The sequence below is a fragment of the Canis lupus genome, chromosome 4 (genome assembly GCF_048164855.1).
Source record: "Canis lupus baileyi chromosome 4, mCanLup2.hap1, whole genome shotgun sequence".
Classification (NCBI taxonomy): Eukaryota; Metazoa; Chordata; class Mammalia; order Carnivora; family Canidae; genus Canis; species Canis lupus.
In genome coordinates, this window is record NC_132841.1 from 71,769,449 (window position 1) to 71,793,219 (window position 23,771).

Consider the following 23,771-nt stretch of genomic DNA (forward strand, 5'->3'; position numbering starts at 1 on the left):
TAGGCCATGCCAGGCACAACACAGGCAGTTGTTTACAATCCTGTTTTTTCCTTGAGCTATCACAATAGTCACCTGTGAATAAACCCCAAGAGAGAAAGGCCAAACAGCCTAGATACAGCCTGAGTTTCTGTACTAATGATCCTCCTTCCCACTGGTGAGGCAGACACACTTCTCACACCTCATTCTCTTTCCATCCATTCCTTACCCTTCCCTGTTTCTCTTTCCCTCTGCCAAATATTTAATGAGCACCTTTTTAATCCCTTTCTTGGGGGCAGGGGCTAGCAAAACAAATGTGAATAAAATATGGCTCCTCCTATTCATTAAAGAAATTCATTGAACATTCACAGAACCCAACGGGCTTTAGTTTTTATAATCTACATTCCAGTGGGGGAAACACGCTCAAGTCCACAAGCCACACACATATACATTTACAATGAACAGAAAAGAAGGCCATAGCATAGAGATATGTAAGCAACGTTGGGGGCAGAGGAGGGATCAACTGTCTGCTAGGAGGGTCATGGAAGGCTGCTCGGGAAAGATGGCATTGATCCCCATATTCAAAAACAGGCAGACAAGGATGGAAGAAGGGACAATATGGGCAAAGGCACTCAGGTGCAAAACACATGGAACGTCCAGGTTCAGAGATGCTGGAACTGAGAAGCCTGTGCGAGCTCAGCAGGAGTTAAAGCAGGAACAGGGAGAGGCTGAATCTGGACATCCCAAGCGTCACACAGATGAACTCAAACTACTGACACAGATACTCTGGAAGGCTCTACACAGAGGGATGAAATGATAGATTTTCGTTTTAGAAAGCAAGTCTGATGGCAGAATAGAAGATGGATTTGATGAGGACCAGATGAAAAATAGGGAGATTAGTTGGGAGGGAGGCTCCTGGGAGGTCCTGGTCAGGGATAAAAGAGGGTCTAAATTCTAGCAGGGGCAGCAGGGAAGACGAAGGTCAAATAGAAGGCAGTCAGCAGATGGCATGGATGGAAACTGGCAAATGACTGCATGAGGTGGGAGGGGGTGAGGCAGGAATCATCATTATGCCTTACTCCCTTCTTTGAGCGAATAGAAATGTAGTGGACCGAGACACGGAATACTGGGTTGTATGGAGTAAGATAATGAAGCTTGAGGGGCATGGGGAGTGTGAGGGCCTGTGAAATACCCACTGCAGATTCTACCCTGGTGATGGGACTACAGGTCCAATGACCACCCACTATCTGTCCAGTCCTGGTTCTGAGGTCCTCGCTCACCAAAATTGATAACGGAAATCTTCCCTCTCTCTTGCCAATCTTGTATGGAAAAACAATTTTGTATAAAACGCTCAAGTGCGAGATCGATCATCTCAAGCATGAAAAGGGCCACTCGTGTTGTGGGTAACAATGAGAAAATCATCTTCGTGCTAAATCTGTCTTTCTCTCCCCTTACATCATAGCAGGCTCCGCCAAGACCACTATGATCAAGTTTTTATTCCTCCCTCCAACCCTCCACAACAACTTTTGGCTGTGTAAGACGAATACTTCCATATGGTGCAATGTTTATGTTAAGACAGGAAAAAATATGAAATGCTTTCAGTAAATTTTATCCAAGAAACAGTAAATTTACAAATCCTAAGCACTTGGAACAAAATATTGGTCTGTAATTGATTTTGGATGAAGTGTATTTCAACGGGAATAGGAAACTTGGGACAGTTTGTTAACTACTGATGCTTAGAAATCTTGGGTGTCTTTGTATATACTGTAATCTCAGATTACTTGACTTCTTGAATCTCTTTTGTCTTATCTGTAAAATGGGTTTAGCAATTTTACCTATTCATGGGATTTTGTGAGGATTAAATGAGCTACTGCAGATAAAGAGCTCAGAAGAGTAGTCATCAGATAGTAGGCACAGTAGCAAATGTCAGTTATTACCTATAAGCTAAGTGATGAGGGAAGGGGAAGAGAATGAAAATGGTGGTAGAAGAGAAAAAGGACAGAGAGTAGTTGACAAGGATGAAGGTTTTGAGGATTTATTTATGGAGGAATGCCCATTACTACCCATCTCAGAACTGCAGAGGCAGGAAAGCTGTGTACATGTGATCTTGGTGAAAAAGATGTGGGGGGAGGAGGTAATACGTATGTGAGGCCTGTAACTTTCCAACACACATTTTGGATCATCATTCATTTTTATAATTATTTAATTTACTAGGACAAATGAGAGCAGGAGGGGAAAAGGCAAAAGGACTAAAAATTCCTGAATTTTCTAGTGAGGACTATTTGACACGCAAAATTACCTCAGGTCTGTGTGAAATATGTCCACGGAATTTTATTCTATTGACTCATTATTACTTTGGACAAACTGCCAACTTTTGTTTTAGTTTTCTAGTCACAAAAGCACAAGGATCTTTTAGAATGATTTTTAAAGTCTAATTATAGGTACAAACATTTTCATACTTTTCTAATTTAATAGTGATGAAAATCAGGCAAAGTAGATATCATTAGCTCTATTTTTAAATAGGAAATAGTGTATGTTTGTTACATGTCAGGTACTATACTAAATGTTATACAAGGAATGTCTCATCTAATCCTGTAACAAACCTATGAAGATGGTGCTATCATCATCTGAGGCTAGAAGAGAGACGTTTAATAGCTTGCAAGAAGACCTAGACAGTAAAGAGTAGAGCTAAAGTTTGAATCCACATGGGTTTAACTTCAAAGCTTGCTTCCTAAATCCTAACCACTGTATTCTGCTGTTTAAGGATAAACAGATACATGTTCTTTCCTAGTACAGCAATGCTTTTAGCCTGAACTCAGCCTAATTATTTATAATCATGTAATAAATATTGTGAAATTATACAGAAATATTAAACCTTTTGATGCCTATTTTCATATTATGCTCCTAGAATTGCTCAAGACACATGTCCATCTCAATGTACATTCTCTCTCCCAAGGTTATAAGAACCTGTACAGGACCAATAATTGTTGACTAAAGTTTCCAAATACCTAAATTACTTGGTAATAGGCTAAGAATCTACCCCTTATTTATTTATAATACAGATTCATAGTTGTAGTTAAGAAAATGTAAGTACACTTTTAGTGAAGATTAGCTACCAATCTTTTGAATGGTTCAACAATGCAAACTACAAAAACTTTTCATAAAAATGTATTTTTTATTTCATTAAAAAAACAAAACAAAACTGTCCAAAACTGTCCGATATCACTTCCCCTCATGCAAACAGCACTCATGTGAGAGTCTTCAAATTTTACGCTTTTTCCATTCTGGCTCATTCTTTGCTTCCTCATCGTCAGATTCAACTTGGGCAAACATGGTTTTGGGCTGAGTCCTAAAAGAAAGTTAATAAAAAGAGGAAAAATTTAGTCAGCAAGTGCTTATTCGATTAGACTTTGCTACTTTCATCAAGTGGAAGCATATCTGAGGACTCAATTATCTCTTAATTATTAAATATCAATCATTAAATTCCTGGCCAAAAAAAAAAAAAAAAAAAGAATAAGAGAAATTTAATTTTGTTCATCAAAGAGCCAAAGATGTTCCTAAAGGTTTTCCCTCTGTGGCAGATTATGTATGCTGTCCTTTGTTTAAATAAAATGAAAATGTACCAAATTCAGTATCTCATATATTCATAACCACCCTCTACTTCAAACTCAGGCCAACTGGGACTGTTTGGGAAGCCAAATTATAGTCACCAAGCAAGAACACACATGACCTTTATTTACGGCTCTTTGCGTTGTTCCTAGATTTAAGTAGTCCAAATACATGTAATTATGGTGCACACGAACAGGAGAATTTGAGAAAATTTGCTTTCTTATTTAATGAGTCTAAAATAATGGATTATAATATATAGAATAACTTGAGTACTGCCAGCAAAAATAAAAAAACAAACGAATAGACATTCTCTCCACTCCAACACCCAGTTCAGTGCGCAGAAATGTCAAACATTTTAGGATACATCACTGAGTATCGCTGCTTTAATTCTGGCACACGGTACATCAAGCAATCTTTGCATTAGTTCTGAGCTTTATAAACATACATGGTCCAATGACTTTCCTTTTTATACAATTCACACAAAAATAATTTCAAAAAATAAATATGTGAAATGGTTATAATCTATGCTCCTTTTTGGTCATGTTATTGCTGATTCCCTTTTAAGAACAGCTCTATCACATTACAAGGAAATCTTTTTTTGACATTTTTATTTTTCATTTTTTTTTTTGTTTCAGGAGTAGAATTTAGTGATTCATCACTTACCTATAACAGTCAGTGCTCATCATAACAAGTGCCCTCCTTAATATCCATCCATTTAGCCCACTCCCACACACTTCCCTCTCACAACCCTCAATTTGTTCTCTATCATTAAGGGTCTCTCATAGTTTGCTTCCCTCTTTCTCTCTTTTTCCTTCTCATAGGTTCATCTGTTTCTTTCTTAAATTCCACATATGAGCAAAATCATTTGGTATTTCTTTTTCTCTGACTTAGGTCGCTTAGCATAATATTCTCTAGCTTCATCCACGTCATTGCAAATTATAAGATTTCATTCTTTTTTTTAAAATTTTTATTTATTTATGATAGTCACACACACACACAGAGAGAGAGAGAGAGAGAGAGAGAGAGAGAGAGAGGCAGAGACACAGGCAGAGGGAGAAGCAGGCTTCATGCACCGGGAGCCCGACGTGGGATTCGATCCCGGGTCTCCAGGATTGCGCCCTGGGCCAAAGGGCAGGAGCTAAACTGCTGCGCCACCCAGGGATCCCAAGATTTCATTCTTTTTGATAGATGAGTAGTATTCTATTGGGTATGTATACCACATCTTTATCCATTCATCAGTCACTGGACAGTTGGGCTCCTTCCATAGTTTGGCAATTGTTGATAATGCTGCTATGAGCACTGGAGTGCATGTGTGCCTTCAAATCTGTATTTTTGTATCCTTTGAGAAAATACCTAGTATTACAATTTTAGGTTTTGGGTAGTTCTGTTTTTATCTTTTTGAGGAACCTCCTCCATTTCTGTTTTCCAAAGTAGGAAATATTAAAGCACTGTATCAGAAGATGATATATTTAAGCTTATATCTTCATCTTGAATTCAATTCATTACATCAAAGCAATTCCAGAATGTTAAAATGACAACAACCATTCCTTTTCTTTAACAAGTGAAAATAGGGTTAAAACCTTGTATTACTTGTTGCTGTCGTTTTACTATCCTGGGAAGAAGTCTATACCATTCACACTCATGCTGATGTTGCTCTGATGCAAGCTATGTACTGGAATTCCTCACGCATAAGCTAGTCACAACTCCTGTCCCTCTAGTGACTCACACATCCACCTGGAACCCAAAGTGTCCTCATACACAATCCAGTCAAACTTCTCAAGACACTGTTATGACATCTACAAACAAGTCACAGCTCTAATGTTTCCAAAAACAGCTGCAGATTTTCATAAGTCATGAGTTGCTGAATTACTAGAAAGCAGCACCCCTGTCTCTCTAACATGCTACAAAAGACAACTGGGGCTCATTGCATATTTCATCTACTGGCAAAGATGTGGGCCACAGAGGTATGGACAAACCCATATGGGAACAAATCTGTCTGGATTTAAAAATCTTTTGAATTAGATGTTTAATTTCTAAAGAGAAAAAAATAACGTGGTCTTATAATGGTATGTGGCAGTGCTTCATGAGACAACCAGCTCGTCAATGTTAGCCACAACAAGACTTAAGGACTAAGAAGTTTTAATGGTGCTTTTCTGGATATAAAAAAAGAATTTAAATGACAGATCACAGGAAGAATAGAAAGGTTTAAAAAGGTTATTTCATGTAAGTACTTACTCTCATATTCTACCTACTTCCCAAAAGTATTTTTTGCAAGTTGGTGGCTAACTTGAAGGGCTAAGACACGGGGTAGAAAGGGGGCAATGATTGTAAAGAGGCATGAATGTTTTGCAGGGATGGAAATGTTGCATAATCTTGATTGAAGTGGTGATTACATAAGTGTGTATACATTTGTCAAAACTTGAATGAGTGCATTTTCCAATTTATTATACATAGATTATACCTCAATAAAATGGACTTATAAAGAAAATCAAAACAAATGAGAAGGTGAAGAACCAAGGAACAAAAGGATAAGCGTAATAAGACAACACTCAACTTTCTAGTAGCCAAGAAAAAGAAAAAAAATATTCGTCTTCAAAGGAGATACATTTTCCCTCAGCACTAAACTCAGCAAAATTGACTGACTAAACTTTAACATCAGGATCACTCAGACTGTCACTTTCAATTACCAGACCATAACAGTTTCCTTTGCCCTCTCCAGGTAATTTTAACTTAGGGGATATGAATTTGTGTAGAAGATAGAATGGTCTCTTTGAGGAACTCCATGAAATTTAGTATTTTAAATTCTGTTTTTTGAATTACAATGTTGCCAGCAAAATAACCATATTATGTATATGCAACATCAAATCATGACATTTAGCTTTCAAAAAGCCAGGCTCTCCTTCCCCTAGTTACCAAAATTAAGGCACAAACTAGCGTCCAAATTTTCCCAGCATTGCTTATTTACCATTTTGTCTTTCATTTTATTGGCTAGGTAGGGAATACCTGAGTGTAAGAAGTAGGTTCCTTTCAAAAAATGGTGTTCGCAAAATTGTACCAAATGCAATAAATAAAACTGGACTCTTACTTACACCATATGCAAAAGTTAACTTAAAATGGATTGAAGACCTAAACCTAAGAGCAAAAACTATAAAATATTATGGAAAAGCTTTATGACATTGGAATATAGTAATGGTTTCTTTGATAAAACAGCAAAAGCAAAAGCATAATAAAATAAGTCAATTGAACTTTATCAAAATTAAAACCTGTGAACCAATGGACATAATCGATAGTCTAAAAAACCAACCTATGAAATGGGAGAAAATACTTGCTAATCATATATTTGATAAGAGGTTAGTATCTAGGATATATAAAGAACTCTTAAAACTCAACAATAACAACAACAACAACAACAAAACCCTAAACAACACAGTTTAAAACTGGGCAAAGGGCTTGAATAGATATGCCTCCAAAGAAGATAGCAAAAAACTAACAAGCACATAAGAAGATGCTCAACATTGTCAATCATTAGGGAAATGCAGATCAAAACCATAGTAACACCTCATACCCACCAATATGGTTACTATCAAACCAACCCCAGAAAATAAAAAGTATTGGCCAGGATGTGAAGAAACTGGAACCCTTTACACAGTGATGGTGGGAATTTAAAATGATGCTGCATCTATGGAAAATGACATGGTAGTTCCTAAAAAAAAAATAATAATAAAATTATCATGTGATCTGGCAATTCCACTTCAGGAAATATGCCCCCCCAAAATGAAAGTGGGGTCTTAAAGAGATATTTGCATACCCATGTTCAATGCAACATTATTCAGATAGTCAGAAGGTAGAAGCAACCTAAATGTCGTGGATAGATGAATGGATAAACAAAATGTGGTGATATCTATAATGAAATATTACTCAGCCTTAAAAAGGAGAGAAATTCTGGCAAATGCTACAGATGAACCTTAATGAAATTATGCTAAGTGAAACAGGTCAGTCACAAAAAGACAAATACTATATAATTCCACTTAATATGCGGTACTGAGATATTCATATCCATGAGGCAGAATGGTGGTTGCCAGCGACTGGAAAGATGGGGAAAGAAAGAATTCTTGTTTAGTGAGTATAGAGTTTTAGTTTTGCAAGATAAGAAGAGTTCTGAAGATTGGCTGCACAACAATGTAAATGTGCTTAACACTACTGAAATACACACTTAAAAATGGTTAAAGAGGGTTTTATGTTATATATATTTTACCAAACTTAAAAAAATTTTTTTTATTTAAAAAAAAAAGAAGAATCAGACTCTTGGACTTGGGGATAAGGAATAATGAACCTGCTTCTAGAATAAACAAGAGGCACGCTGGAGAAGGCCTTAGCCTCCAATCTGGGGCTCTGCCTAGAGCAGTGCTTCTCAAACCATCTGTGGTGTAAGCCCGTCTTTGTTTTCTAATTTCCAGTCCTTTGCAGACAAATATTATATTTCTAGAAAAATAAAGACTGTTTCAAAGTACAAATCAAACTTTTTATTAGATTCTAAAAATATATCAAATAGCTATACAATTTTCTAAATGACTACCCTCAATTCCTACACTTATCTCATAGCACCGGTTGGTAGAGAACACTGAGTAGCACCCATGGGAACATTTTCCCTCCCAGCTGGGGAAAGAAGGCAGTGCTTTAAAGCAGGGCTCTGAAACCAGGCTGTGGAGTGAGACTCTGTCTTCTTAACATCAACTTTGACATGTGATGAGCTTCCCAAATGTAGGAAAGTACTTCTCACCTTAGGAGAAGCCAGCCCCGGACACATGCCTTCAGACCACTGAAGACTGGGTGAAGGGATGGGGTTCAAGGCCACACTCTCACAGGCCCACCCCTGAAACAGTCTTTAATTCTTGGGAGTTAGGCATGAGCAGGTGAAGAGAGATACAGCCCACGGAGAGAAGTTTCCCCTGTTCCAATCCATCCTGCTCCTAATACCAACATTCTCATAGCACCATTCAGAGCCTTCCATAAGAGCTATATGTTGTTTGCTGAATAGAGACTTTTTTTCTACAAGAGTATTTGACTTGAGTACACTGAACATCCTGTCAAGTCTAGAGAATGCCAGTGTTTTATAGAAGCAAAGTGAGAGAATTACAGCTTTGAATCTTGCAGCTATTCTTTCTTTGCAGCCATTATTATCTTTTTTTTTTTATTTATTTTATTTTATTTTATTTATTTATGATAGTCACAGAGAGAGAGAGAGAGGCAGAGACACAGGCAGAGGGAGAAGCAGGCTCCATGCACCGGGAGCCCGACGTGGGATTCGATCCCGGGTCTCCAGGATCGCGCCCTGGGCCAAAGGCAGGCGCCAAACCACTGCGCCACCCAGGGATCCCCCATTATTATCTTTAAATTAATTTCCAGCAGTTATTCTTTTGAAAAATTTTGGAAACTCATTTTTTGGGGAAAGACTCAAAAAATTCAATTCATGAATGATTATCTAGGGCATTTAAAAATGGATTTCTTCAGTCATTACTCTTTAAGACAATGAGAAACAGAAATGATTAGGCAAAGTTAGGAAGAGAACCAAAAGATCTCTTCCCTGGGGGATGGCCTAATTTGCCCTCGGCATAGAAAACTACTATAAAAATAAATCAACAGGGGAATCCCTGGGTGGCTCAGCGGCTTAGCGCCTGTCTTCGGCCCAGAGCGTGATACTGGAGTCCTGGGATCGAGTCCCGTGTCGGGCTTCTGCATGGAGCCTGCTTCTCCCTCTGCCTGTGTCTCTGCCTCTCTCTCTCTGTGTCTCTCATGAATAAATAAATAAAATCTTTAGGGCAGCCCGGGTGGCTCAGCGGTTTAGTGCCACCTCCGGCCCAGGGCCTGATCTGGGAGACCCGGGATCAAGTCCCATATTGGGCTCCCTGCATGGAGCCTGCTTCTCCCTCTGCCTGTGTCTCTGCCTCTCTCTGTCTCTAATAAATAAATAAAATCTTTAAAAATAATAATAATAAAATAAAATCTTTAAAAAATAATAAAAAAATAATAAAGCAACAATGCCAAGCAGGAGTAAAATGACACATGCAAAAAAAAATTTTTTTTAAGGTTTTATTTATTTATTCATGAGAGACACAGAGAGAGGCAGAGAGAGAAGCAGGCTTTATGCAAGGAGCCCAATGCGGGACTCGATCCCGAGACCCTGGGATCACGTCCTGAGCCAAAGGCTGACACTCAATTGCTGAGCCACCCAGGCATCCCACCCCCTCAAAAATGCTAATGGATTTGAAAACAATTAAAAGTTGGTCCAGAAGTCCCTGATTTTAAAACCAATAGGAAACCAGCAAGTAAACAACAACAAAAAATACTCCAAGTCTCTATTAACATTGTCACTGGCCACAAAAAAGTGGATTCCTTTCTGGGCTGCTTGAAATTTGTACACTGATTTTAACACAGACTTTGTTGGGTGCTTTCATAAGGAAGAGTAAAACAAACCAAACCAAATGGGCACTGAACACATGGCGGGAACTCAGGAAATACATGCATGAATAAAAAATGAGCAAGAAATACATTACACCACCTTGACAAAGCATTTCCATTTCCAGCCTATTCCCCTGTCTTGTATTTAATTAGTTCTGTACCTGCTTTCTCAAGAGACAGGAAGTTGTTCATTCAAACTTCCAGGCTCATGGAAGATTTATGTCAGTTGCCCAAAACAAAAGCCTATAAAGAGACTGACATGAAGGAAAAGTTGGTAAGGGGAACATTCCATTCAGCCAAAGGTATAATCACCTGGCTCAATAGGTCAGTGGGGACAGGGTAAGCCTGAGTACCAGCAGAGTAACCCACCTTATTGAAATCAGCTTTATCCAGACTATCTAATTTACTAGTTTATGGCCCACACTTAGGCACTTTTCCAGGTATTAACTGAAAACTTAAACTTACAGAAAAGGGTGATGTGAAACTTCCAGTTTGACTAATTCACTTGGTGAACAGTAAACATTTTTCACTTGACTATATATGTCAACTTGTTTACTAGAGTTACCAAGAAAAGGAGGACAGACTACCTATCAACACAGTTATTGTTATGAGCCATTAAATAAACTAATCAGAGAAGGCTGAAAGGTTTTTTCGCTTTATTTTGTTTTAGCTTCAGTAAACTCTGCATTGGCTAATATAGTTAATAGTTCATGAAGCAAATGTAAAAGCTTAAGCAAATGTCTTTCTCAAATCTATCAATTCTGATTAGATGATAATTTGTGCTGAATAATTTTCCCTTTGGGACATTTTTTTTTTAAAGATTTTATTTAGTTATTCATGAGAGATACAGAGAGAGAGAGAAGCAGGCTCCATGCAGGGAGCCCGACATGGGACTCCATCCCGGGTCTCCAAGATCACACCCTGGGCTGAAGGCAGCACTAAATCGCTGAGCCACTCGGGCTGCCCCGGGACATTTTTTAAACTGAATTCTCAATCATATTTGTACAAAGTGAGTCCTTCCCAGCAACTGTGTTCTAAGAGAAAAATGTCAGAAGCCCAACAAAAACTGAGTCCCACCCTCAGTGTTTCCATCCAGAAGAATTTTGTGTAGAATAGTCAGTAACGAATAATGAATATTCCCCCTGCAATAATCTATGAGGGTGTTTCTGAGGTGCATTGTTTGTGTGAGAGATTCAAACCATCAAGCCAGGCTGTCTTCTCTCTTCTGACTAAGCTCTAACCTAGGCCTTCTGTACTCCCTTTCTAGTGCTCAGGCCACAGAAGAATCTCAGAATGTCTTCAGCTGCAATGAAAAGTGCACAGGTCACATTCTTTTTAATTATGGATATTCTTCTGATATGATTCATTCAAAAAGCATAAAGCGAGTTCCAGGGTCACAGAATGAGTATGAGGAGAAATCACTTGCAATATTTAGTCATCAGAATGGGAGTATAAACCACAAGCTTTTTTGGCTCAGGGCCCATTGTTTATTATGAAGGAAAACCTCAAAGCCAAAGTCAATTATAGCCATGACTTGACAATCTGACACACTTGTTAACCCTGTTAGAATGAATACAGTCCAGATGAACTGTGACCCAGTCATCACAATTGCAGAATTATTAAGATTAAATGAAGGGCTTGACCAAAAGATTCCACTTGAAATGGGCCCTTCTTTCTGGCAAAGAGCTAATCAAAGATAATTTTTTAAAAAATATTAGGGATGAATAAGAAGATGAGAAGCAACATGATGTTTCTAGATAAAGAATGTTCTATTTTCTTCAATAAATGAATACATAATATTTTGGAAAACAGATAAACATATCTCAGACTCATTAAAGAGGGCACACTAACTCATAATGCTGGGTGTGTGAGTTCAAAGCCTGGGTGAGGGTGGAAAAAAGGGACAAATGCGAAACCTGTGGAAATTGGAAACAAAAAGAGAAAGAGAAAAAGAGAGGAAAAGGAAAACAAAAAGAACCCTCCAAAATCACTATTACCTGCCTTATCATCAAATGGTTAAAGTTAGAAGGATAAAATGTTTGAAGAGCATACAGGCCTGAGGCCACCCAGGTGTCATCTGCACCCCCCGTCAACTCACATGTGTAGCCGGGTGTTACCGTAGCCCTGCTCTCTTATTTCACAGTCGGGGAAACAACCTCAGGCAACGTCAGTGAAATGCACAGCGAGAACGATCCCCGGAACGTCTGATTCTTAGTCTAGTGTTCAGCTATGCCACGCTGGCTCACATGGTTGTCTTTTCAGCTTCACTAGTAATCAAGTTTTTAGTAACTGCGATCAGTTGCTTTGTGATGAGAAGCAATATTCTGTAGTCATCAAGAGCAGAAGCTTGACTCTGAAGCCAGACTGCCTGCATTCAAATTCCAATTCTGCCACCTGCTACCTGTGTGGCTTTGGTCAAGTTATAACCCTCAACTTCCTCATCTGTAAAATGGGACAATAATACCATTTCCTTCATAAGCTGTTGTGAAGATAAATAAATAATATATATAAAGTTCTTTTTATTTTTTAAGATTTTATTTATTTATTCATGAGAGACACAGAGAGAGGCAGAGACACAGGCAGAGAGAGAAGCAGGTTTCATGCAGGGAGCCTGACGTGGGACTTGATCCTGGGACTCCAGGATCACGCCCTGAGCCAAAGGCAGACGCCCAACCACTGAGCCACCCAGGCACCCTGTATAATTGGAATAATCTATTCTGTGCATTTTAATTTTCTAGGGGTGAATCATTTGTGATTTATTTTAAATAATCACTTTTGCGTTATTATCAAAGTTTAGTGCACAAAATAATCACCTAAGAAACTTAAGATGCAGATTTCCAGCCCCAAGCTCACAGAATCTGAATTGGTCTGAGGTGCCACTTATAAACCTGCATTTTTAACCCACTACTCCCACCTTTGACTCTGATGAGAGGCAGTTCACAAAACTACTTTGAGAAATGCTGGCCTCTACACAGGAATATGGTGGACAGGGACAATCAGTCACTTAAATAGAACTCAGGAAAAAAAGTTACATTTTCCTCTGGGGGTTTTATGTCTCTTCTTGACACAAATAACATATAAACCTTTACTCACTCAAAGAATGATCTCTTTAAATACTGCCTATTAATTCAACATGACTTTAACTGGATCCTTTATAGATGGGAATGATATTTTAATATAAGTTCATATATCCATGTATCCCGTATCTGACAAGACATGCACACCGAAAATTAAATTGACTGAACCAGCAATAATGGCAGCTTATCTGGCAAGAAAAGTGACCATGGCTGACAGAGCTGTCAGGCTGTCAAGCTGCTGGCCAGGGTCCAGGCTCCCACACACGTCCATCTCTGTCTGATGTGTAAGCTAATAGCATTCTGGATCTATATCCTGCCCACTCTCCAGCCAGCTCCTCGCCCCTCCCTCGAGCCACTTCTTTTAACAAGAAACTGTAATTGAATCTGACCATGTGTGGCTGAACAAGAGGCTTCTGTGATCCTGCAGTGTTTTAAAACTTCCATGGCTATTACATTGCTAGTGCCAGGAATGAAACTCGAAGACTCAATCGATAAAGGTAAAGTGTTCAAAGACTCTTTGTTATCATCATTGGAGAACAAAGGTGAGCATATGTCATGTGGAAGCAGGGAGATTTATGTAATGTCTAATTGTGCTTTTCTGTGATAAAGTGAGATACAGTAAATCTTCATTTCATCACTGACAGAAGTCAATTGCAGTGAAGAAAAACAACCAGACACACATTCTCGATTACAGTGACCTTTACGAAAAGATCCTTTTAAATATTAGCTTCCCTTTCGAACACTTTGCCACTTGGCAGTAAATAGTATACTCTAGCAGGTGAACACAGGAGAAATAGCACTGCCATTCTGGCTAACAAATCACATGCCACAGACAGTGCCATGAACTTAGTTAGTATGCAATAAATGGAAGGTGACAAAATTGGGTGGAAGGAAGGAGATGAGAGGAAAATGCAGCAGCAGAAGGGTATATATTAACAGAGAGCACAGACCTCGGAAAAGCTCATTAGAGTAGGGATCAAGAGAGCTGAAGTACAGTTCTAGTTGCAATCACTGTCAATTGCAAGCTTTGGTCTCCTCACATGTAGGGAAAAAGACATGATAGTATCTGTTCTATTTGCAGAGCTAACATTTAAGCTAGCACATTATTCAACTGTAAATACAACTAAATTACCTACAATGCAGGAAAATATCATTTGTTAATGCTCACCAAAAAAACAAAAAGAAATTCCACTTTAATTAATTCTATTTACAGAAAGCTGAAAATCTGGATGAATGATTTCCCAAGAAAATATTAGCTACTGAGCAGATCCACAAGAATTGGAAAATCCAAATAGAGTATTTACTGTGGGGGGGATGGAAAAGAAAGAGAGAAACTAAGAAATTACTATTTACCCTCCCCTCCAGAAAAGCAACAGGTTTTGATAGTTTCACAAGTGAATTCTATCAAATCTTTTCAAATTAGATAAATTTAATGATATTCAAAATAGCCCAAGAGAATGTATACGGAAAAGCATACAAAATTTTTACAAAGCCAGTCTGACAGAGGACAAAGAACAAACCATAACTATGTGAGCGTCATATTAAAGATACAAGGATAATTCAATAATACATAATTATTGATATAAGGAAATTCAGTAATATACTTCACGATATTCATTTATCAAAGAAGAAAAGTCATATGATCACTTTCACAGAAATACAATAAACAAATCCAGTAAAATTTCAGAATCTATTTCATTTATTTCAGAAGAACATGCCTCTTGATCTTTGTATGGTGTTTTCTTTGCATAGGATGCTCTTCCCTTGGATATCTACACAGTTCACTCTCTCATTTCATCCAAGTCAAAAATCACTTAGCAGAGGTTTTACCCCATCACCATATTTTAAAAATCCTCTTACCTCTATTTTAGTTTTATTCTTTGCACTAGCTACCATCTAAAATTTATGGGTTTATTTATTTTTTTAATATTTTATTTATTTATTTATTTATTCATGATAGACAGAGAGAGAGAAGCAGGCTCCATGCTGGGAACCCGATGCGGGACTCGATCCCGGGTCTCCAGGATTGCACCCTGGGCCAAAGGCAGGTGCCAAACCACTGAGCCACCCAGAGATCCCCTATGGGTTTATTTATTGTCTGTCTCTGCCTACTTGAATATAAGCTCCATAAAAACTACTTTATCCTCATAATCTAGAACAATACCTGACATATGGAAGGTGTTTAATAAATCTTTATTGAATAGACAAATAGAAGAGAAAGATATGGATTCATCCTTAACATCTTGTATGTATGAGTTTTCAAAAATTATGCTTTATGGATAAATATTAAATTGAATATGAAATTGCCAATATTTGCCCTTTTTCACCTACAAAAGGGCAATTACATAATTTAACCTAACAGAGTCACTCCTTTATTCTTATTTATTTATTTGTTTATTTATTTTTAAAGATTTCACCTATTTATTCATGACAGACACAGAGAGAGAGAGAGAGGCAGAGACATAGGCAGAGGGAGAAGCAGGATCCATGCAGGGAGCCTGACGTGGGACTTGATCCCGGGTCTCCAGGATCACACCCCGGGCTGAAGGCGGCACTAAACCGCTGGGCCGCTGGGGCTGCCCAGAGTCACTCCTTTAAGGTTCAAATTAAGAAAAAGATATGTGGGATCATATTATTTAATATTGTTCTGGTAGTATTAACACAATTAGATAACTAGTACAAAAATTGGGTAACATCTGTTCATGATAAAAACTTTCAACAAAGTGGGATTAGAGGGAACACACCTCAACATTATAAAGGCCATCTGTGAAAAACCCACAGCTAACATCACATTCAGTGGCAAAAAACTGAGAGTTTTCTCTCTAAAATCAGGAATAAGACAAAGATATCCACTCTTGCCACTTTTACTCAACATAGTACTAGAAGTCCTAGCCACAAAAAGAAATGAGCCATTCATACTGGTATAGAAGTTAAACCATCACGATTGGCAGATGACATGATACTTACATTAAAAAAAAAGAATCCTAAAGACTCCACAAAAAAAGTACTAGAATAAATGAATTCAGTAGAGTTGCAGTATACAAAATTAATATCTAGGGATCCCTGGGTGGCGCAGCGGTTTGGCGCCTGCCTTTGGCCCAGGACGCGATCCTGGAGACCCGGGATCGAATCCCACATCGGGCTCCCAGTGCATGGAGCCTGCTTCTCCCTCTGCCTGTGTCTCTGCGCCTCTCTCTCTCTCTCTGTGACTATCATAAAAAAAAAAAAAAAAAAAAAATTAATATCTAGAAATCAGTAGTGTTTCTATACACTAATAATAAAGTGCAGAAAGAGAAATTAAGGAAACAATACTAGTTACAATTGTACCAAAAAGAATAAAATACCTAGAAATAAACTTAACCAAAGAGGTGAAAGACTATACTCTGAAACACTGATGAAAGAAACTGAAGACACAAACAAATGGAAAGATACTCCATGCTCATGGATTGGAAGAACAAGCATTATTAAAAATGTCCATATTGGGGATCCCTGGGTGGCTCAGTGGTTTAGCACCTGCCATTGGCTCAGGGCACGATCCTGGAGTCCCGGGATCGAATCCCACGTCGGGCTCCCGGTGCATGGAGCCTGCTTCTCCCTCTGCCTGTGTTTCTACCAGTCTCTCTCCCTCTCTCTAATGAATAAATAAATAAAATCTTTTAAAAAATGTCCATATTACTCAAAGCAATCTACAGGTTCAATGCAATCCCTATCAAAATACCAACAACATTTTTCACAAATCTAGAACAAATAATTTTAAAATTTGTATGGAACCACAAAAGATCCTGAATTCCCAAATCAACTCAGAAAAAAAGAACAAAGCTGGAGGTATCACAATACCAGATTTTAAGATATACTACAAAGCTGTAGTAACCAAAACAGTATATTACTGGCACAAAAATAAACATAGGTCAACAGAACAGAATAGAATAGAGAGCCTTGAAATAAACCTACACTTTAATGCTCAATGACAAAGGAGGCAAGAATATACACTGGGGAAAAGACAGTGTCTTCAATAAATTGTGCTGAGAAAACTGGACAGCTACACGCAAAAAAAAGGGAAACTGGACCCCTTTTTCACACCATACACACACACAAAAAAACCCTCAAAATGCATTAAAGACCTAAATGTGAGACCTGAAAGCACAAATATAGGCAGTAATAGAGAATATAGGCAGTAATTTCTCTGACATTGGCATTACAGCACTTTTTTAGATGTGTCTCCTGAGGCAAGGGAAATGAAAACAAAAATAAATGAGTGGGACTACATGAAAATAAAAAGCTTGTGCACAGCAAAGGAAACCATAAACAAAACTAAATGGCAACCTACTGAATAGAAGATATCTGCAAATGACATATCCAATTAGGGGTTAATATTCAAAAAAACGTAGAGAACTTACACTATTCAACACCAACCACCCCTGCCCCAACTGTCTGATTAAAGAATGGGCAGTGGACGTGAATAGACATTTTATGTAGAAGACATACAGTATACAGACATAATCATTAGGGAAATGCAACTCAAAACCACAATGAGTTATCACCTCATACCTTTCAGAATGACCTAAATCAAACACAGAAGAAACAAGTTGGCATGGATGTAGAGAAGAAGAAGCCTTCCTAACTGTTGGTGGGAATGTAAATTGGTACAGCCTTGTGAAAAATAGTATGGAGATTCCTCAAAAAAATAAAAATAGAAATGTACGATCCAATAATTCCACTATTGGGTAATTTACCCAAAGTAACAAAAACACTAATTTGAAATTACAAATGCATTCCTATATTTATTGCAGCATTAATTACAATAGTCAAGATGTGAAGCAACCTAAGTGCCTATCAATAGACAAATGAGTAAGAAAGTTGTCAGATATATACACACACAGTGAAGTATTACAAAGCCAAAACAAAACAAAACAAAACAATAAAAGGATAAGCTCATGGCATTTGAGACAACATGGATGGCCCTGGATGGTATTATGCTAAGTGACCTAAGTTAGTAAGAGAAAGAAATACTGTATGATTGCGCTCACCAATGATATCTAAAAAAATCCCCAAAACAAAAAAAATCCTACAATGAACAAACAAAAAACAGAATCAGACCTGTAAATACAGAGAACAAACTATGGTTGCCACAGGGAAGGAGGTGGGGAGTTGGGCAAAATGGGTGATACAGGGAGTGGGAGATACAGGCTTCCAGTTATGGACTGAATACATCGCCAGAATAAAAGGCACAGCATAAGGGATATAGTCAATGATACTGTAACAGGACAGATGGGAACTACACTTGTGGTGAACAGAGCATAATGTATAAACTTGTCAAATCACTAAGTTGCACAGCTGAAAGTAGTATAACATTTTGTGTCCTCTAAACTCAAATAAAAAAATTAATTAAAAAAATAAATTTAAAAAATTGTTAAGAATGAGGTAATCTTACCATTACCATTATCTGCATATGATATAATTTTATGCCTGGAAACAATAAGCAAACTGAGTGAAAAAGTATTGAAAACAATAGGAAAACAAGATAAATAGCTGTATATAAAACAAATACTGATATATACATTGCAGTACATATATATGTGGCCACAGAGCATTTCCATATACACAAGAGTTATAAACTCAGCAGAAAATTCTATTTACAATGCCACAAAAAGATAAAATAACTAGAAACAAAATTAAAAGAGAATGTGAAAGATCTATATAAAGAAAACTTAAAAATACTACTGAGAGATAAAGAGACGTGATTGAATAGAAAGACATACCCTGCCCTTGGTTTAAAAGAACCAATATTGTAAAACTCTGTCTAAATTAATATGCACATTAACTCACTTCCAATACAAATATCACCAAGAATTGGGGAGGGGGCAGGTGTTTACTCTGATAGCTTAAAGTCATAGAAACCTACAAAAATATACAAATTTTAATAAGAAGAATGAGAACAGGCAGTCTTTCAACAATGAAAACAGTCTGATACTTCTACTTGAATAGACCAAATAATAGAGCAGAAGAGAAAGCCCAGAAATGGGCCAAAATTCATATGGAAGTGTAGAGTGTAATGATGTGATTTCGATTCAATAAGGAAAACTAGATTATCCAATTAGAAAGTGTTACAGGAACTGGATAACCAACAGGAAAAAAATAAATTGGAGCTCTACTGTGGTAGGCTGAAATATCCACCTTAAATCCCTGGAAGCTGTAAATATTACCTTTTTGGAAAAAAGTCTTTGTAGACGTGATTACGGATTTTAAGATGAGGCGATAATCCTGATTATCCTGGGTGGGCTCCAAATGACATCATGAGTATGCTTGTAAGAAAGAAGAGGAGACCAACACAAAGCACAGGGCAAAGTGAGCACTGAGAAGAGACTGGGATAATGTGACTCTGAACCAAGCTAGCAGGCAACCTCCAGAAGCTAGAAGAGGCCTGGAACAGAGCTTCCCCTAGAGCCTCTGTATAGAGTGTGCCTCCAATGACACCTTGATTTCAGACTTCTGGCCTCCAGAACTATGAGAATACGTTTCTGTTTTACAGGCCACCACGTCTGGGGTAATTGGTTACAGTGGCCACAGGAAATGAATATACCCTTCTCACTCCCTTCACTAAAATAATTTCACTAAAATAAAAGATTTAACTAAAAAAAAGTATTAATGGAAAGATGGGAGAATTTGAAGAATTATTTTGAATGTGAAGGCTTTCTTAACTAAAACAAAACCCAAGCAGAAAAAAATTCCTAAATCTGCTTACGTTAAAATACATTTGATAAAAAAAAAAAAAAATACATTTGATAGCAAACTGCTCCAAATAAATTTGTGTGCGTTTACATGCAAAGCAAATTACTGAGGTATCTCCATAAATATTGAAATGATACTGCTGATTATTGGGTGATATTAACAATGTATAATTTATGGGAAAGTGTCAAAGACCTTATTTACCATTGAAGAAAGTGAGACAATGAAAATATAACTTTTAGAACTTACTGGATAGTAGGTCCTTGCTAGACCCCAGGCCAGGAAGCTGGCCTTAGAATTTCCAGGCTATTGTTTTAACTTCTAACAACTAAAACTTCTTTCATCTTTTGATGAAAGATCTAGCTTTAATATCATATATAATTTTCATGTCTCAGATTTTAAGGAATCCATGCACATAGTGAAAAAAATCCAGCAGTGCTATCAGGCAGACTATGGAACTTGGAAAGCCCCTTTCATTTCACCCCCTCCACCGAACCCCAGCACCCTGCCCATCATCTCATTCCTGCTCCTTTGTTCTCCTACTTAAAAGATACCTACCACCCACATTTCTTATATTTCCTCCCAGAGGGAGTCATGTATAAATGATCAGATATGTGTGTAGTTACATCCACTGTTTAAAAACATAAGTATGCAGACAGCATGTTTTTTATAAGCTGGTTTCTGTTTTTGCTTGTTGGTTGGTTGTTTTACTGGAGATTAGGACATATCCATCCATATGTATCTAGCTTATTCTTTATACTTTCTTGTTATCTTCAATTGTATAGATATACTTTTCTAAAACAATATCCCATTGAAGGATATTTACATTTGTTCTCAGTCTTTTGCTTTCATAAATAACACTGAACTTAGTATCTTTGGACATACATATTTGCCACATGTGCAAAACTTCTGGACACAGAATTGCCAAGTCAAAGGGTATTTGCATTTTAAATTTGAGTAGACAGTGCCAAAGTTTTCTCCAAATGATGTTCACTATGTTCAGCAAATTTTAAAACATGGCTCTGTTGATTCTTCTCTCCCCAGCTATTTTTTTTGTATGTTTCTAAATAAGTTTCTTTGAACATAAAAAAAAAAAATCCTAATAGTACTAGAAAATAATGACTCCGTCAAAAACAGAAGTGTCCACAGAGGCATAATCTATAAGCTTATCTGACTGCCAATGATGTGTTGACATCCATTAGCTTATACACACACAGATTCTATACAAAAAAAGGCTAAATGCACACTATTTAGCTGGCCAGCCTTGATATGACCCTCTTAGCTGTTGTAGTATTATCCAACTAATTGTTCAGAGATGTTCCATCTGTACTGTCTGGTTATTAGTATACATTGTGAACAACCACCACTGATATTACATAGTCAAGTCTGTTCTGCTACAGCATGTACAGCAGAGGATGCAATGCTCCTCCTAAGAAGCCCACAAATCTCTTTAGCATTTTTTTTTCTCTTTAGCATTTTTGTGTGGGGTGCTTTCTCTCACAACAGCAGGACCTATCCCTTTGTCAGAGGGCAGTTTGCTAAAGTCCTGGGAAGCTGGAAGTACCTGGGAATGTCTCCCCCCCCACCCTATCTCCAGCCATTAGCAAGGATCAATAGATAACTGGAGTATAAGTACTCCAGTTACCATTCCTGTGACCAGGGTCTCCAGGGTTACCTTGAAGAATGAGCCGAAGTGGCCATCTCTGAAACTTTGCTTGACATACCCTTACTTGGCTTCAATACTTCTCCACTCTCCTATTGGTTTCTCTATGGATGCTTTCTAATAAACACCTTTATATGAATCTTTTTTTCAGGATCTACTTCTAAGAAACCCCAGCTAAAACAATGTGTTTTTCCTTTATGCAAAGGAGTTCATAATGATTAGCAGACAAGGAACTGATAGTATAAGATGTATGTTGAGTTGGTTCGTAACTGATTTTTTCCAGCATATTAATGTTCTGAAAAGTGATCAAGGTCCAGCTTTTTCATAATTTAAGAGAAAAGTTTAATAATATATGAAGACATCAAGAAAAAACTTGAATACACCTCTTACAAAAACACATATGCATAAGTTTATGTACTATAGCACTGTCAGCAACTGCAAAATACCAGAACAACCTAAATATCCACTCACAAGAGAGTGGCTGAATAAATGATGATACTTCCATAAATGAAGTACTATGCAGCAGTGAAAAAGAATGAGAGGGAGCTCTATGAACCAATGTAGATGATTTCCAGGACATAATCCTAAGTGGAAAAAAAAAAAAAAAAGCAAGGCCCAGAAGGGTATTTATATTATACTATCCTTCATGTAAGAAAAGAGAGGGTAGAAGAAAATACAAATCTGTTCTCTTGTGCAAGAAACCTACAGGAAAGTGAACCAGAAACTAAAGAGATAGGCTGCCTATGAGGGAGAACATGGAAGGTGCTGAGAGAAGCAGGGTATGCAAATGAGGGAACAGAGAGGAAAAGCAAGTCTTTTTTAAGGCTCTGGCTCCTAACACTAGATTAATACTTTGCACACCCTACACATACCTCCCAAATAAACAGAACATAGGGGAAACCCAAAAAAGGAATGCATACTAATAAATGGTCCTAACTGCATTTCAAATGAATTACAATACCACTCTGACAAGAGTGGAAAAGAAAATCTCTCTTCCAAGTAACTATGAAAAATAACCTCTTGACTGGATGCTGTAAGGCTAAAAGGATGGGGGAAAACTACATGAATGGAGTTAGGGAAATCCTGGTTAGAGAAAATGTTTCTCACAGGTGTATGGATCAGCAGTTCTGAAACTATACGTATACTACAATTGAACAAATAAGTATTTTGTTAGTAATGAGAACTAGGTTTTTCATTATTGGAGAAAGAAGTTAAAAACACAGGAAGAAGAAAGGTAAAATGAAACGGGCATAGGATTGAAATCAAAGGCATCGCTATAAACTCAGTTTTTAAAATATAAATACAGAGGTGTGTGTGTGTATACATGTACGTGTGTGTTTCATAGGTTAGCATATATATATATATATATATATATATATGTTCTGATTTTGTTTGTTTTTTTGTTCATTTCTGTTCTTAGTTTTATATTTCTGATTCAAAGTTGTTGTTGTTTTTTTTCATATCTCCAAATATTGGTTTGAGGATATTTTATTTCATTTTGAGTGTTGTTGTGCTCATTTTCTTCTGAGTTATGTTTTTTGGGTGAGGGAGGGGAAGATTTCCACCACTTGAAATGTTCTGATTCACTTTTTTTCCTATAGTAGTTCTGTCTATGTGTAGCCCATTCTTTCCTGTTTGTATTCACTTCATGGTCAAGAGTTCTGGATTCAAGAACACTTCTAAGTTTACTTTCTCTTTCAGAAAAAGAATATATATATATTTTTTTTTTTCCAAGTTTTGTCAGCTAAGAAGACCTAGGAGGATCTAGAAGCAATGACACTTCAGTAGCAATAAGCACATCTAGTACCAGCATCTTGGTTTTTAAACATTGTTCTCAAACAAAAGGAACCTAAAAAAAGAAGTAGTTGATTCCAGGACTGGGGGAAGAAAAACAAAGATGACTCTAGCATATCTTGTAGTATCAGAATGTAAGGAAGTGCTCAAAAAATAGAGGGACTCGTCGAAAGAGGACAGGAGTTATTCCAAAGGAGATTTTCTTGGCCAAAGCTGGAACAATTTGAGCAAAAAACTAAATAATGGTAATACTGGATTTTTAACCCATAAATAAAGTATTTGAAAGTACATATTGATATAAAAAATACTTAAAAAAAGGGAGAGTTAGGAGAAGGAACGATTCTTTCTTAGTAGAATTCCAATTAATAAATGTGGAAGAAGGAAACAGAAAATCACCATTAGGCAAACATCACAGTAATAACTGCAGCAGGCAAACTACCCATGGATAATAAGATTAGAAGTTTGAG

At 37.3% G+C, this 23,771-nt stretch overlaps 1 protein-coding gene and 1 long non-coding RNA gene across 4 annotated transcripts in view; one reads left to right on the forward strand and one right to left on the reverse strand.

Annotated features, from left to right (window-relative positions):
* The window catches only part of LOC140632636 (uncharacterized), a 60,897-nt gene that overhangs the window by 32,727 nt on the left and 4,399 nt on the right, over nucleotides 1-23,771 (forward strand). The gene's annotated exons all lie outside the window — the stretch shown is intronic.
* Nucleotides 3,132-23,771, reverse strand: part of WDR70 (WD repeat domain 70) — a 310,665-nt gene continuing 290,025 nt past the window's right edge. For all 3 annotated transcript variants that reach the window (XM_072824838.1, XM_072824837.1, XM_072824836.1), the window contains one exon: nucleotides 3,132-3,325. In XM_072824838.1, coding sequence (XP_072680939.1) covers nucleotides 3,238-3,325 — 88 coding nt within the window. In that variant the 3' untranslated portion in view covers nucleotides 3,132-3,237. The remainder of the gene's footprint in view (nucleotides 3,326-23,771) is intronic.